This window comes from Benincasa hispida, chromosome 7 (assembly GCF_027475165.1).
Source record: "Benincasa hispida cultivar pf3 chromosome 7, pf3_genome.v1.1, whole genome shotgun sequence".
NCBI lineage: Eukaryota > Viridiplantae > Streptophyta > Magnoliopsida > Cucurbitales > Cucurbitaceae > Benincasa > Benincasa hispida.
This window is the reverse complement of record NC_143484.1, coordinates 21278771-21294460: the sequence shown is the minus strand read 5'-3', so window position 1 is coordinate 21294460 and position 15690 is coordinate 21278771. Positions and strand designations below refer to the sequence as shown.

Here is a 15690-nt window from a genome sequence, read left to right as displayed (position 1 = left end):
ACATAATTTTTCAGATAAGGAAAGAATTTCCAGAGAAAACAACACAGTGGGACTAGATGACAAACAAGATTATAGACATTCTATGGGACAAGATGAAGAACAAGGTTACCAACAATAACAAATCACACTTAAAAAATGTAGCCAACAACAAAGCGTTAACAATTTAGAGTTTTAAGAAAAATACTAAGATGTATCTAAGGCAGTGCCTATCTTTGTGCATCATATCAAATTGTCAAATCGTAATTTGCCTTGTGGAAAATTCTTCATATATTTTTTCAAATTATTTTAATTAATTTTTAATGTTAATGATAAGAGATACACCCAAGTATTACTCGAGTTTTAATCGAGGGTTTAAATTCACTAGATCTCTAAAATATATTTTGATCCAAAAATGAAAGAAAGAAAGAACCAACAAAATAAATTTGACTAGCCAACATAAAAAGCCATGTCTTTGTCCATTACTCTTGTGTCTAATTGTTGGTCCAATGGTTAATACATATTCATAAATGTCACTATTCCACTTGACCGACCTTTCGTGCTTTGCAATTAAGGTTATCGTATTTCATTGTGTTTCTATTATATATATTATAAGAAAAATTAGATGCACATACTTAATGTCCTAAAAGACTAAATGTCTTATCTCCTATTGGCCCATATATCTGAGTGCATATTAAAAATAGTGGTTAAAAAGACTGAAGCCGCTATTAATGAAGATGCATAAAAGATGATAATTGAAAAGATGGAGGTTAAGAAGATGACATATTTCTTTAATGTTTATTTTACTTTTGCTTTCCTTAGATTAAATAGACTACAATCTATAAAAGAATATATAAAGTCTTCGGATGTAAATAGAATTTTCTTAATATATTATATTTTTGATGTTTGAGCCACTTTACTTAGTATTCAACAATTACTTTTGCATTTTCTAAGTTTTTTCTTGCAATTCTTTGGATAGAGTACAGGTGAACTGTTCAATCATGTCTTGATCATGTTTGGTTGTGCAATGACTCAATCTAGAACAAGGTTCCAAATCTTGTTTCTAGGTCTTCGATCTAAGAGGTAATCTATCTTTGTCTTTTTTTCTGGATTGATCTAAATTTCGTGTAAGAGGGTATTAGTTGCTTAGGTTCAAAGGTTCTTGCTTCAACCAAAGCTTGGGTCTTTGGGCTGAGGATTAGGATTGCCTTACCAGTTTGCTATCAGAGTATATGTTGCATCTTTGTAGCCTATTCTAGAATTGATTTGATTTTTCTTTGTTGCTTTCTTGCGTTTCATTCAATTCTGCCCATTCATATCCTTGTTTTCATTCGATCCATTATTATTTATCTTTTTATTCTTTATCTTTTTATTCTGATCTCATTTCCATTTTATAGATCACATTTGGATCTTGCAGAAAGAAAAAAGAAAAAAGCGCCATAAATTGTTATTGCAATTTTTCATACAAATTGTGTGTTTGAACTGATCTGATATAACTGAGTTATTACATCAATTCTTTCTATTTTCTATAAATTATTAGATCAATTTCACGATTCTTTAAGTGTCTATTTAGCTTCCAATCATTATTTGCTGTAAATTGTTCCAATCTGAAACTGTTGAATTTCTTTCTTCTCTTTTGTATACTAACTCAATGCAAACGATTGAATTTTATTATGTGTTCTTCAACAAAAGTTGAGATTAGACTCTTACCTTTAATTATTAAGAAGGGCATTTAATCAAAATCATAACGTAAGACGTTTTTGTTTATTATTCCATTTCAGTGTTCAGTTGCATCTTAAAAACTGCCTTGAGTTTACCCTTACTTGTTTCTTCCTTTCATTGTTTTCTTGTTCTATTTTGTTGTTATTTTCATAATTAACTTCTCTTGCTTGTATTAAATAGCTTTCTATTTTAAGAGTTTCTCGATCAACATAAGTCTTCTCAATATCATAATTTAGTTACTTTCCCAAATAGCCTACCTTTCGTGTGCAAACACGAGTGTTCCCAATTGAACAATCAATGAGGTAAGTGTGTTAGATCCTAAATATAATTTACTTACTGTTTGAAGACTATGAATAATGACGCGGGAAATGATGGGGAGACTAGTGAAACTAGGTGGAAAGAAGCACAAGCTGGAGCTATGACTCATTTGACCCAAGTAACTAATACTTTGGCATGACAGAGTTATAGGATTGAGGTAGCTTTAAGCAATCCTCAACAAAGGGAAATGGTTTGTAATGAAAGGGTTGAAAATGAAGAAGAGGGTGACAATGAAAACCTAATAGCTAGACAATATCCAAGGGGAGGAAGAGTTGTAGGTCGAGGTAAAGGAAGAGGAAAAAGAGGGGGAGGGACACGTTACCACTAAGAAGGGCTAAGAGGGAGTACCAAAATAAGAGAGAAGAGGAAAGAGAGGCAGGGAGAGTGAAGCTTACAATCCCTACCTTTCATGGGACAAAGAATCCATAGAAGTATTTGCAATATGAGAGCAAAATTGAGCATGTTTTTTTTATTGCCATAATTGTAGTGAGAAAATGAAAATGAAGTTTGTTGTAGCTGAATTTATGGATTATGCAAATGTATGGTGGACATCCTTGCAACTAGAATGGAGAAAAAATTATGAAGAGTCAATTGAAACTTGGGATGAATTAAAGACCATAATTAGGAAGAGGCACATTCCTAAGTACTTGATAGTGTTGGAGTTAGTGCCTTAAATCTCGTGGTTCTCGTAGCTTGTAAATTGTGTGGACGAATTATTTATTTAATAAAATAAGGAGTTGTTTTAGTTGACATTTAAATTGCATTAACTCAATCCAATAAACTAAAATTCAAGGTTATTTTATGTAGCTTGAACAGTATGTGATAAATATATAAGTAGACCATGTTCAAGTAATAACATAAATGGTCTGTAGTATATGGATAAGATTGAGTGTCTTATCCTGGTAACACTACAGATACGACCTACTCTAGGAATATTACAGGAGTTGTAAGTATTACAAACGATGTGATCCAAATCGTTCTTGTGGAGACATGTAAGTGGGGGTATCTTATACAAAGAGTTTGTATAAGACCGGACTACGAAATGGTTTATCTCTCTTTATAACATCGTTGGTTGAAGAGATTAACATTTCCTGGTATGACCATAAGTAATTCAACCTCAATCCTGAGTGAGTTATGGGTTCATATCTATGAGAATTTTCTTTTGATTTATATGGGTGAGAGTAGTTTGAGTCGCTGACTCAATAAGCCTACTATTTTGGAGATTTGTCCAAGTAAGGAGCTGGAAATATAGCTACACAACATGGAGTTCACTTCTTTACGTCTTTCGGGTAAGTAGATGGATTTTCTCCTTAAGTATTGATCTCAAGTCTTGAACAATAAGGTCTCACCCACTCATTGACTCGAGAGAGATTTAGTTATGGTTGGACTATAAACTACTCGTTCATTAAAGAGATTAATGGTACTTAAGGAGTAAGAGGTAATCATAGGGGTAAAATGATAATTTGACCCAGTTGTAATTACGAGTAATTCATTAAGGGTTGACTTACTAGAAATGGTTATATCTATGGACATAGAAATATTCTATAATGCGAATAGTGTAGTTGTGGGTCTTTAGTCTAAGTTAATGATGTTGATTAATTTATTACATAATTTAATTAATTTAATCTCGTATCATTGGAGCATTTGATTTGTAGGTCACTAGGTCCCATTGCTATCTCACAGAGGATAAAATAAGAATCAATTAGTTTTGGAATAATTTGAACTATTCAAATATAATAGGGAAATTCATTATAATACAAGAGAAATATATATTTGACTAAGATTCAAATATTAGTTATATGAATGAGATTCATATAGAAACTATAGGTTAAAATTTATATGAATGAGATTTATGTTTAAACTATAGAATATAAGAGAGATATATATTTGAATAAAATTTGAATATTAATTATATGAATGAGATTCATGTAGAAACTACAGGTTAAAATTAATATGAATTTGATTCACATTTACATTATAGATTATGAATGAGATATGTACTTTGATATGATTCAAGTGCATAATTAATTATATATATGATATTTAATTTAAATTAATTAATTAATGGTTAATTAATTAATTTATTATATTAAATATGATTTAATATTTTATCAATTAAATAATAAAATTAACCTCTAATGTGGGAAGTTAATTTTAATGTAGATGGGAAGTTACTGTAACTCCCCACCTCCCCCACCTCCCCCACCTCCCCTCTCCCTCATTCTTTTATTAGAACTACTAAAATTGGCAAACGCTCTCTCTCTAAAGATCTCTCACTCTCTTAAGAATATGTAGAACATTTCTCTCTGGAAGAATTGTTTCCCCTCCATTATTCTAAGAAACCTTTGGATCCCACAATCGGGATTCTTGCTTGAGAATAGCAAGGTAATCAAGTGGTAGCGTCCTTATTACTGTTCATGGAGTTTTGTCTAGATGATCAGAAGTGTTATTGGAATTTTGTCCAAACGATTGAAAGATAGTCTTCAAGGGTGAGTTTCTGTTCCCACTATATTTATGTTTTATGTTTTTTCTTTTTCAGTTTTGTTCAGTTTTTTCCTAAATTAAAATCAACGGCACATACATTCACATGGTTCCGCACGAGGATTCGATCCCTTTAAATAGCACCCAAAATGTCTATCTCAGTGCCTCTAATCAAGCTCGTTTATGATGTTTAATGTATTTTAATGTATAAATTTATAGAGATTTGAGCAAACAATGCATTCTGGAGCATTATACGTCGTTTAGGATTAATATGGAGCAATTAGAAGCTAAAAAGAGCAACCAAACTTCAAAAGAGATATTAAAAAGATGAATATGTGCTTGGAGGTCTAGCATCATGGTGCCACGCTCAACACTAAAATGCAGTAGCTGCACAAAGGTGAGAGTGCCGCAACACTTTGAAGTTTGATGGACATTCGTGCAAGCACACAGTGTTGCTATGCTTTGATAAGGGGGCTTATTTTCCTCTAGTGTCGTAGCGCCATAAGATTTTTATAAATAGGAACTTTCAATTTTAGGTTAAGAGGAGGAGAGGTTGTTTCTTAGAGCTCTAAGTTCTGTTTTGGCAATTCTTGGCCAAAACCCATGAGTTTACTTTATATTTTTAGATATATTTGTTGGGATTGATGCTATAAATCTCGTAGGGTTTTATAATTTGTAATTGCATTGGACAAACATATTATTTATCTAATAAAATATGTGATGTTTTATTTGACATTTAGTTGCATTAAACCCACAAACCAATAAACTAACATCCAAGGTTATCTTGTAGCGTAAACATGTAGAGACATACGGGTGAATCATGTTTAAGTGATAACCTAAATGGTCTGTACTAGATGGATAAGACTGGACACCTTATCTTGGTGACACTACGAGTACGACCTATTTTGTAGATGTTATAACTGTTGTAAAGTATTACAAGTGATCTGATTCTGGTCATTCATGTAGAGACATGTGAGAGGAGGTATTCTACACAAAGGAGTTTCTATAAGACCGGACAACGGAATGTTTAGTCTTATTATATAACGTCATTCATAAGAGAGACTTACATTTCACCAAGATGATCATAGGTAACATAACTTGAATCCTAAGTGAGTTATGAATTCCTACCTATGAAAGCGGTCCTTCGATTTGTATGGGTGAGAGTGGCTAGATCATCAACTCAATAAGCCTACCATTTTTGGTATTCGTCTAATTGGGGAGCTGAGAATACAGTTACACAAGAAGGAATTCATTCCTTCCCTACAACGGCATAAGTAGATAATTTGCTTCCTTCAGGGTTGATTTCAGAGCTTGAACAATGTGACGCCACACCTTCTCCTTGCCCGAGAAAGGTCTGATCATAGTTTGACTATGATTTTTTGTTAATTAGAGGGATCAGTGGTACTTAAGAAGTTAGATGTAACTACACAGGCAAAACAATCATTCTGGGCCAGCTGTACTTACAAGCAATTTGTGAAGTGTCATCGTACTGTTCACTAGTTATATCCAATGAACACAGAAATATATCTGTAGTGCGAAAAGTGCAACTGTCGATCTTTAGTGGAGTGCTCGATAGTTAACGAATGGTGAACAATTTAATTAACGGAGTTTAATTAAATATTCGCGTACTGTTGGAGCTTCAGGCTATAGATCCATGAGATTCGCTATGTAGCTCAATGAGAATAAATAATAATCAATCTTTGGATTAATTTGAATTGTTCAAATTGATTGACGAAATTAATTATATGTGATATAATTAATTTAATCTAATTATATATGATATAATTACTATAATGTATTTGATACATTATAATATAAAGTTTATTTGAGAGAAAATAAATATTTGAATATGATTCAAATACTAATTATGTGAATTGGATTCATATAAGTAAATTTAATATAAATGAGATTTATATTAAATATCATTGTTGAGAGAATTAAACTATAGGTTATATGTTATATTTGATATAACATATAGTTTAATAGATATTTATATGATAAAGTGGTTATCATATAATATATATTAAGGCTTTTATTAAAATTAATTTATTTTATTAATTTTATTTTTAAAAATAATTTTATGTAACTCCCTCCCCTTTTTTCTCTGTAGAATGTGAGAGTGGGAAGTATGTTATTCATCTTCTTCTTCCAAAAAAAAAAATTATAGAAGAGTTCTGTAATTTACCTCTCAAGCTTCCCCAACCTCTTGATCTCTTCTCTCCAATTTTTCCTTTTCCAAAATAGTCAAAGCTCACACCTCCTAGATTCTCATCTAGAGAATACAGTGGAAACATCGTGGTGGTGATTCCTTTAGTTCGAGAGATTCTTCTTGAAGAATAGTTCTTCGAAGGTAAGAGTTTTAAAACCCATTTTCCTTTTATGTATTTTTCTTTTAAGCATGCTGTAATTATCGAATAATCTGTATGTTTTTTGCTGTAAAATTGATGTTTTGTAAATTTGGAATTTGGATCCGATCTCGTTTTTGCTCAAGGACTTTCAATGGTTCCTTCAGTATTTGCATATCATGTTGAGTCACACTTGTAGGTGATCGGTGAAAGACCCAAACGTCGATTTTGAGGTTTGTTGGGCATTTTCTTTGGATTTTATGATATTTAGATATATGTTCTTGGGAATTGTTGCTTGTTCTTGATTTCCTTTCCTTGTTTGAATATTTAGGATGAACTTATTAGTATATTAAATTGACAACTTTATCATGAAAACTCATATGTTCGTTCGCCCATACTATGCATGTTGTAGGTGAAGGAACCGTGAGATATACTGTGGAAGCACAGACCATTCCCATTTTCCAATTTTTACAGAATACAAAATTATGGAGAAATAATTATTGCATTATATACATATTTTACAACATGAAAATAAGAGAATGAGGAAGGGTTAAAATTACATACCTTTGAAGAACCGATTCTTCACGAAACTCATCCTAGATTCGTCATGAACCATCCTCTTGGAATCTCGAACACCAAAAATTGCAGCAACCCAATTTGGCCACCACCATAAGTGAACCTCTTGTATTCTCCTTTGGGGTTGAGAATTAGCAGGAATGTGTGGGTCTTGCTATGATTTTGGGAGAGGGAGGAAGAAATTGTGAGCAATAGAATTTTTTTTTGGGAGAGTTCCACTGAAATACACACAGATCTCTTCTGTGATCTCCACTTCTGTGAAGAAGAAGAAAACGTAAAACCCTAATAGCCCCGACATTCTCCTGCATCCCCTACGGTCTGAGTGCGATATTATACTATGGAAATATGTTCACATAACATATGGTTAATCACCAAGGTACATAGATATAGTGGTTTGAAAACTCTTTTCAATATAAAAACTTTTCATTCTCAATTACTGATAAATGAGTGCAACGTTTACTGAAGAAAATAACAAATTTTTCCATTCATTTTTCTGCATTTTCTTCTTCAGCTTCAGGTTCCACTTTTTGGTGATTAATTATGTATTTTCTCTTTCATGGTTGTTATGTTGGACCATTGATACTTTGCCATGTGGTTTTTCATATGTTAATAAATAGCGCTACACGACGAGTGATACCGGTCGTGAAGGCCAATCGTCTTAATCAATTCTCTCTATCGTTTATTCTCTCTACCTAATAATAATTAATTCTCCAATTTCGTTTAATTCCAAAATTAAACGTGTGATTATATCACATATAATTACTAATTCCCTTATTTCTAATTTGAACGTTTTAAATCAACTTATCACGCTATTCTAAGACTAATCCATTTGTGAGCTAGTAGGGAGATCTAGTGGACGTATAGATCATGGGCTCTAACGATCTGAGATTAATTGGCTAAACTCTTTACAGCGGATTAACCCTCATTCATTAACTACTGGGTTAATCCACTAAAGTCTAGAGTTGCACTCCTCTCACTGTAGATATATTGTGCTTACTCGATATAACTATGATTAGTAAGTTAACATTTCACAGGTTGTTCGTAATAACGACTGGGTCAAAAGGTTGTTTTATCCCCAAGATTACCTCTTGTTCCTTAAGTCCTACCGATCCTCTAATGAACAATTAGTATTTGATTCGATCATCAAACCGAATCCCTCTCAAGCCAATGAAAGGGTGAGGCTCCTTGTTCAAGACTCGGAGTTAGTACTTGAGGGAATAACCTCTCTTCTATCCCAGAAAGTGGATAGGAGAGAATTCCATCTTGCACCCTATGTCCCCAGCTATCCATTTAGTGTTGCCCTTAAAATGGGAGGCTTATTGAGCTGGCGCTATTGAGCAAACCCTCACCTATGTAAATTTAAAGATAATCCCGAATAAAAGGGAATTCATAGTTAGCTCAAGATTAAGGTCAAGTTACCTAGGTCATCATTTTGAAATAGTCAGTCTTAAACAGTAAATAGCGTTATAAAGTAAGAGTGATTAATTTGGTGGTCCGATCTTGTGTAAACTCATTGCATATGACGCCCCCACTCCTCATATCATCACATGTATGAATTAGGATCACTTTATTTGTAGCACTTTATAACTCTTTGTAACAACTGCAGAGTGGATCATATCTAATAGTGTTACTAGAATAAGACACCCAATCTTATTCATATACTATAGATCATTTTGACGATTTACTCAAACCAGATCCACTTTTATGTCTCCATATAAAGTTCACGTACTCATATAATAGTTATGAATCTTTTAGTTTATTGAATTTATTTCTAAAATGAAATAAGCAATTCATATATTCAATAACAACTTATTGAATTTTCAGAATAAGCTTATTGTTTACAAATCACGAGCTTTAGGACATAAAATCCAACAAATTCTCACTTAAACTAAAACTCCAATGATAACATATATATGTATATATAATACTGAGTTTTTGAGTTTTATGGATAAATGCAATAAACTAGGGCATCACATACCCATGGTTTGCCTTTAGGTATCATATACCTATGGGTTTTTCTCCCACTTGCCCTAGATTATCTACCTTGTAGTCCTAGTCTTACCACGAGATTCTCAAACACTTTAGCCGAGAGAACCGTTATAAACACGTTAAACTTCTTATTAAACTATATAAGGAATGCATCTTATTTGCACAACTTTTGTTTCTCGATATTGTCACCAAGACTTGATGACTTGAGTTTTTATTAAACCCAAATAATGACTAGGAAGTCATACATTCCTCCCACTACATCAAAATACCCTCAACTCTTTGAGTATAATGTATTTGACTTGTCCAAACAACTTTTGTTTACAATGTCAACTTTAATTAATAACTCTTATTAATATACACATGCTTTTATTGAAACTAAATAATACATGGTGATCTCTTATACTTTTATAGGAAAATTTAGTGTTTGTCAACACAAACACTTGATTTTTATTTTACATGAAAAGTATACTACTTTTTAGATTGCCTACATATAGGCATGCTATTTGAACGGTATTCCAATTCTTAAGGTTTTGACACTAACATATGTGTTGGATTTATGAACTATGTAAATATCTTTTACATATCATAAACAACTTTTATGTGTTCTCCATATCTCATATGGATTTTCAGAAATACCTTTAAGATTGAAATAATGTTCAAAACAATTAAGGCAACTAGGTGTAAAAAGTTCTCACTTGATTTCATGTTCTCAGAATAGCTTTAGAAATCTCAAACTTTCTATATTCCTTACTTTGATCCAATCAAAGTATTATGGATCTTATTTTACATAACAAGTTTTATACACTTTGAACCTTTCAAGTGTTCTGAACTTATAATTTAGGTTTAAATAACTGTTTGCCTTTATTGTTTGCTAGCCATTTTTAAATATCTAAATATTTGCAAATGGCTTTTAACTAGGTTGGTTCTAACAGAAATTTCTTGACAGTATAACAAATATAACATTTGCTAATGAACATTTCATTTATAACAAAAAGTTTATTACAATTTGTTATTTACAACAAGATAAAATAACTTTCATTACAAAAAGTAAACAAGTTTATCTTCTGACAGTAACTGCAATATCTCCCACTGGTCCTTTTGAGATATGCTCTTATATACACAATTTGGAGTACTATCTCACAGTAAGCAACACTCAGGAACTAGTTTTCCTGTTTTGCTTTCTCTTTTCTTTTTTCCGCAAGGTATTGTGGGTAGTTTCAGTGTCCGTCGTCACTGCAATGGAAACATTTTCCTTTATTTGCAACATTTGCCTTGCCCTTTCTGCCAGTAGTTTTCTTCTTCCCTTTCCCTTTATTCTTCTTTACCGGAATACTTCTATTCTTTGAAGAAGAGGCAATATCAGGTTTTTTAGAGGACGATCCTATTTTCTTAGCAGTAGTAACATTTACTTCTGGTTCCAATCCTTTAGCCCTCATCATGGTTTGGTAAGCCTATAGCTCATTGAGAAGCGTAGTCAAGTTTTATTCTATTTTATTCATCAATGAGTTCGTACAGAACTGCAAGAAACCCTTCGGAGAGATTCAAGAATAAAACCAACTTGAATCTTCTCATCAACGACAACACCGTTTACTTTTGCCAAGTTGAAATGGACCATCATGTCAAGGATGTGTTCTCTAATAAAGGTCCTCATACGGTAGTTGTAAACGTATTTGATAGCATCATACCTCAGGGAGAATGACGGTTGTCTAAACATCTCATGCAGAGATTTCATAATCTCCCTGGCAGTACTCATGCTCTCATGTTTCTTGGTCAATACATCAGATATGCTGGCAAGAATATAGGTACAGGCTTTCTCGTTAGCCTTGATCCATCTTTCGTATACATCCTGAACATTTTCATTTGCATTTGAGCGAGGAATGGGAGGACATCCTCTGTTAAAACGAACTGAAGGTCATCTATCACCAATATAGTATTTAGGTTCAATTTCCATGTAGCATAGTTATCTCCGGTAAGTTTATCAGAAGCCAATAGTTGTACACAAAATTCTCATTATTTTTGCAACGATACTATAGCAAGACATTCTTGACTAAATATTATCCCCCGAGTAACTCATATTCTGGTAGTCATTTAGCTACCGTTTTTTGTCAGAAATTACTAACACTTAAGTTATTCTGTAAATGTAACCCTCTGTTTTCAAACCTCAGAAATCGGCCCCAATGATGCTACTAAATTGGAAAGTCAAAGTTGAAAACGACCTAAGAAATCCTTATCCATTTTTGGAGTTTGAGTTGTTTTGAATCCTATGTTACAACTTTCCAAGGGGATAGTCGTCATTAAACGACTAACGAGGCCGATTTAAAGACAACAAACAGGTGCAACATAGGAAACTCACAGTCCCAATAAATGGAAGAGACCGCAGGATACGTTAACACATATCCTTCACCCACTTACTATGAACTACTTCCCCATTCACCTTGATATTGACCCATACAAACACTTTCCGAATGGAGGTCACTCTCAGGGTGACACGAAGCATCATATGAATCTCACGGTGTGAACTTTCTAGGGACGTGAGAATTGAAATCAATATATCGTATATTTGATTTTATATTGAACAACTTCCCATCATTCACCTTGATATTGACTCATGCAAACACTTTTTGAATGAAGGTCACTACCAGGGTGACACGAAGCATCGCATAAATCTCACAGTCCAAAACTCTTAGGACGTGAGAATGAAAATCAAAATATTTGTAAACCCTGAGCCCTAATTTCTCGGCTTGTGTATATTCCCTATTGAGACCAGTATGGTGAGTAGGTTAAGGTGAGAATTAATGTTTAATTGTAGGGAAAAGGGCAAGAAGTTAGAAGAAATAATTAAGTTGGAAGCTTGACTCTTGGATGAAGCTAGAAAATTAGCTAAGTGTAACCCATGCGTTGGAAGCTAGAAAATTGGCTAAGTGTTTGCCCATGCATTGGCCTTGTGCTAGGCATTGGAGTTGAGTCAAGGGAGTTGGCTTTACTCATTTGAGAGGTTAGTTGGGCATTTAAGGAAGTTAAGTGTGGCCGAGTGAAGAAAAGCCATGTATTGGACAAGACATGCGGCAACCAAATTTTGGAGTTTAGCATGCATGCAGCAGAATCAGGTGTGCGCGAGCATGGGCGCTGGGCGTTGGAGTGTTGTGCGCGCAAACGATTGTGTAGCTACATCTGGCACTAAGTGATGCGCTAGACGATAGTGCTACACGATAGGCAATGGCGCTACACGATAGGCGTGAGCATTAGACGATGAGGGTGATGCGTTACATGATAGGCATCAGCACTACATGATGAGCGACAGCGAGAGCTATGCAATGGGCGCTGAGCTAAACGATTGAGGCTTGCACGCGAGTGGACTAGTATACTAGTTTATATATTGCATGAGATGTGATATTGCATGAGAAAATTGGTTTATATATTGCATGTGAGAGCTATGCCATAAAGGAGAAAAAGAACTATGGTTTATATATTGCATGAGATGTGATATTAAAACTATAGATTATCAATATATTATTTATTTATAATTAAATCAATTATGGGATAATTGGTTTTGGTTTTTTCTCCTAATAACCAAATATTAGAAGTTGTAATCAGTTATGGTAACTGATGGATAAAATGAAAATAGTTTTCATTTTTTCAATATTGAATGATATTCGTATACAGAAAAGGAAAAGTTATACGATAGCTTGAGAAAATAAACTATCGTGTATCGAGTTGTTCTATACGATAGTTGCTCACATCTAAACGATCAAGTACCAAGTCTACACGATCAAATACCCAGTCTATACGGTAGACTTCTGTCTTCTCCCACTTACTCAATCGTCTACACGATCATTCAATTCCTCATTCCCTCTACCAAATCCATACAGAGCCCACAATTCCTGGATTCTCACACCGAGAATACCAAGGTAGCTTCGTGGTGGTGTCTGCTTGCTGTTCGAGGGTTGAGTGTTGCTTGTTACTGTTCGAGGATATTGTTGTGTTGTTAAACGTTCGTGCCGTTGAACGTTCGTGCTATTTGATCGAGGGATACGTGAAGAAAATTTCTTCAAGAGTATGTTCACTCGATCTTTTGTGTTATTTTTATGAAGCATGTTGTAATATAAAGTTTATGCATAACTATTTTTGTTTAATTGTAAATGTGTATGTTCTGTCACAATGAGATTTAGAACCATCTTGCTTCCGCTCACTGGTTCTCTTTGTTAAGATTTCCTTCAATTGGTATCCTAAAAACATTTCCTACAAAGCGGGCCATACTCGTAGTGTCACCAGGATAAGGTACCCAGCCTTATCCATCTACAACAAACCATTTAGGTTATCACTTAAACATGATCCACCTGTATGTCTCCACATACATGTTTGAGTTACGAAGATAACCTTGAATGTTAGTTTATTGGTTTGTGGTTAATGCAACTAAAATATCAAATATTGGAATAAAATATCATATATTTTATTAAATACATAATGAGTTTGTTCAACAATATTTACAAACTATAGGACCCTACGAGATTTAAGGCATCAACCTCAATAGTCTATACGTTCTTCCTCCGGCACCAAAAGTGGAATAAGAAGAAGGGTGGAAAGGGGAAGGCTGCTAACCTAATAGTTGCTGCAAATAGTTATAGACAACCCATCAAGGCTGACAAAGAAAAATGTTTCCATTACAACCAAGATGGGCACCGGAAGAGAAACTGCCCAAGATATTTGGCAAAAAAGAAGAAGGCCAAACAAGATAAATGATTTGCTTGTATTGGGAACTTGTTTAGTGGAAAATGATGATTCTGCCTGGATTATTGACTCTGGGCCACTAACCACGTTTGTTCTTCATTTTCGGGAATTAGTTCCTGGCGACAACTAGATGCTGGTGAGATGACGATGTGAGTTGGAACTGGGCACGTCATCTCAATCGTGGCAGCAGAATGTCTCCAATTGACTTTACATAACAGATTTCTAATGTTAAAAGATGTATTTGTAGTTCCTGATTTAAAAAGGAACTTAGTTTCTGTAAAGTGCTTGTTAGAACAATGTTATCATATCAACTTTTCTTTTAATAAAATTTGTATTACAAAGAATGGTGTTGATATTTGTTTTTCAAAATTGAAAAATAATTTGTATGTGCTAAGGCCGTTAGCAAAAAATGCCCTCCATAACACAGAGATGTTTAAAATTGCAGTAACTCAATATAAAAGATTTAAATTTCTCTTAAGGAAAATGCCCAACTTTGGCAATTAAGACTAGGACACATCAACCTCATTAGGATTAAAAGGTTGGTGAAGAATGGACTTCTAAGCGAGTTAGAAGAAAATTCTTTACCTATATGTGAGTCATGCCTTGAAGGCAACATGACTAAGAGACCTTTTACTGGAAAAGGTCACAAGGCCAAAGAACCTTTAGAGCTAGTACATTCAAACCTCTGTGGTCTGATGAATCTAAAAGCTAGGGGAGGTTATGAATATTTCATCACTTTTACTGATGATTATTCAAGATATGGGTATGTTTATTTAATGTAACATAAGTCTGAATCTTTTGAAAAGTTCAAAGAATTCAAGGTTGAAGTTTAAAATACATTAAATAGAATCATTAAAACATTTCGATCTGATCGAGGTGGAGAGTTTATGGATTTAAATTCCAGAATTATATGATAGATCATGGAATTGTATCCCAACTCTCAGCACTTGGTAAACCTCAGCAAAATGGTGTATTGGAAGGAGAAATCGAACCCTATTGGACATGGTTCGATCTATGATTAGTGACACTTCCTTATCTGACTCGTTTTAGGGTTATGCTATAGAAACTATAGCACACATCCTGAACTGTGTTCCTTCTAAGAGTGTTGCCAGAACACCTTTGGAGTTATGTTGAATGAGATTTCCAAATAAACTTTTGAATCTTAAACAAGAGTTGTTGAAGAACCTTGTACTTCAACAAGAGTTGTTGAAGTAGGATTATCTAGTAGGTCAAATCCACCTCAAGTGTTGATGGAACCTCGACGTAGTGGGAGGGTTGCGAACCCACCTATTCGCTATATGGGTTTAACTGAAATCCTAGCTGTGGTAGCTGATGGCGAAGTTGAGGATCCATTATCTTACAAGAAGGCAATAGAGGATATTGACAGAGATGAATGGATCAAAGCCATGGATCTCGAAATGGAGTTTATGTACTTCAATTTCGTTTGAGATCTTGTAGATCAACCTGATGGGTTTAAACCTATAGGTTGTAAATGAATTATTAGTTACAGTGACAAGGATCTTGTAGACCGAATAATGGTGACTATTAGTTATAG

At 33.9% G+C, this 15690-nt stretch overlaps 1 protein-coding gene across 22 annotated transcripts in view; it reads left to right on the top strand.

Moving 5' to 3' along the window:
* LOC120081626 (uncharacterized) overlaps positions 1-15690 on the top strand; it is a 50478-nt gene that overhangs the window by 13057 nt on the left and 21731 nt on the right. For 8 of the 22 annotated variants that reach the window (XR_016530902.1, XR_016530892.1, XR_016530894.1 and 5 more), the window contains 2 exons: positions 956-1059; positions 1374-1542. Coding sequence is in view for 4 of the 22 variants with exons in the window: in XM_039036657.2 (XP_038892585.1) it covers positions 956-1059 (104 nt within the window). In the remaining 18 variants the exon portion in view is untranslated. Of the gene's footprint in view, positions 1-955; positions 1060-1373; positions 1543-4716; positions 5233-6607; positions 6747-7254; positions 7930-15690 lie in introns of those variants that run through there. The other 14 variants (XR_016530886.1, XM_039036657.2, XM_090315852.1 and 11 more) reach the window with 8 other exon arrangements.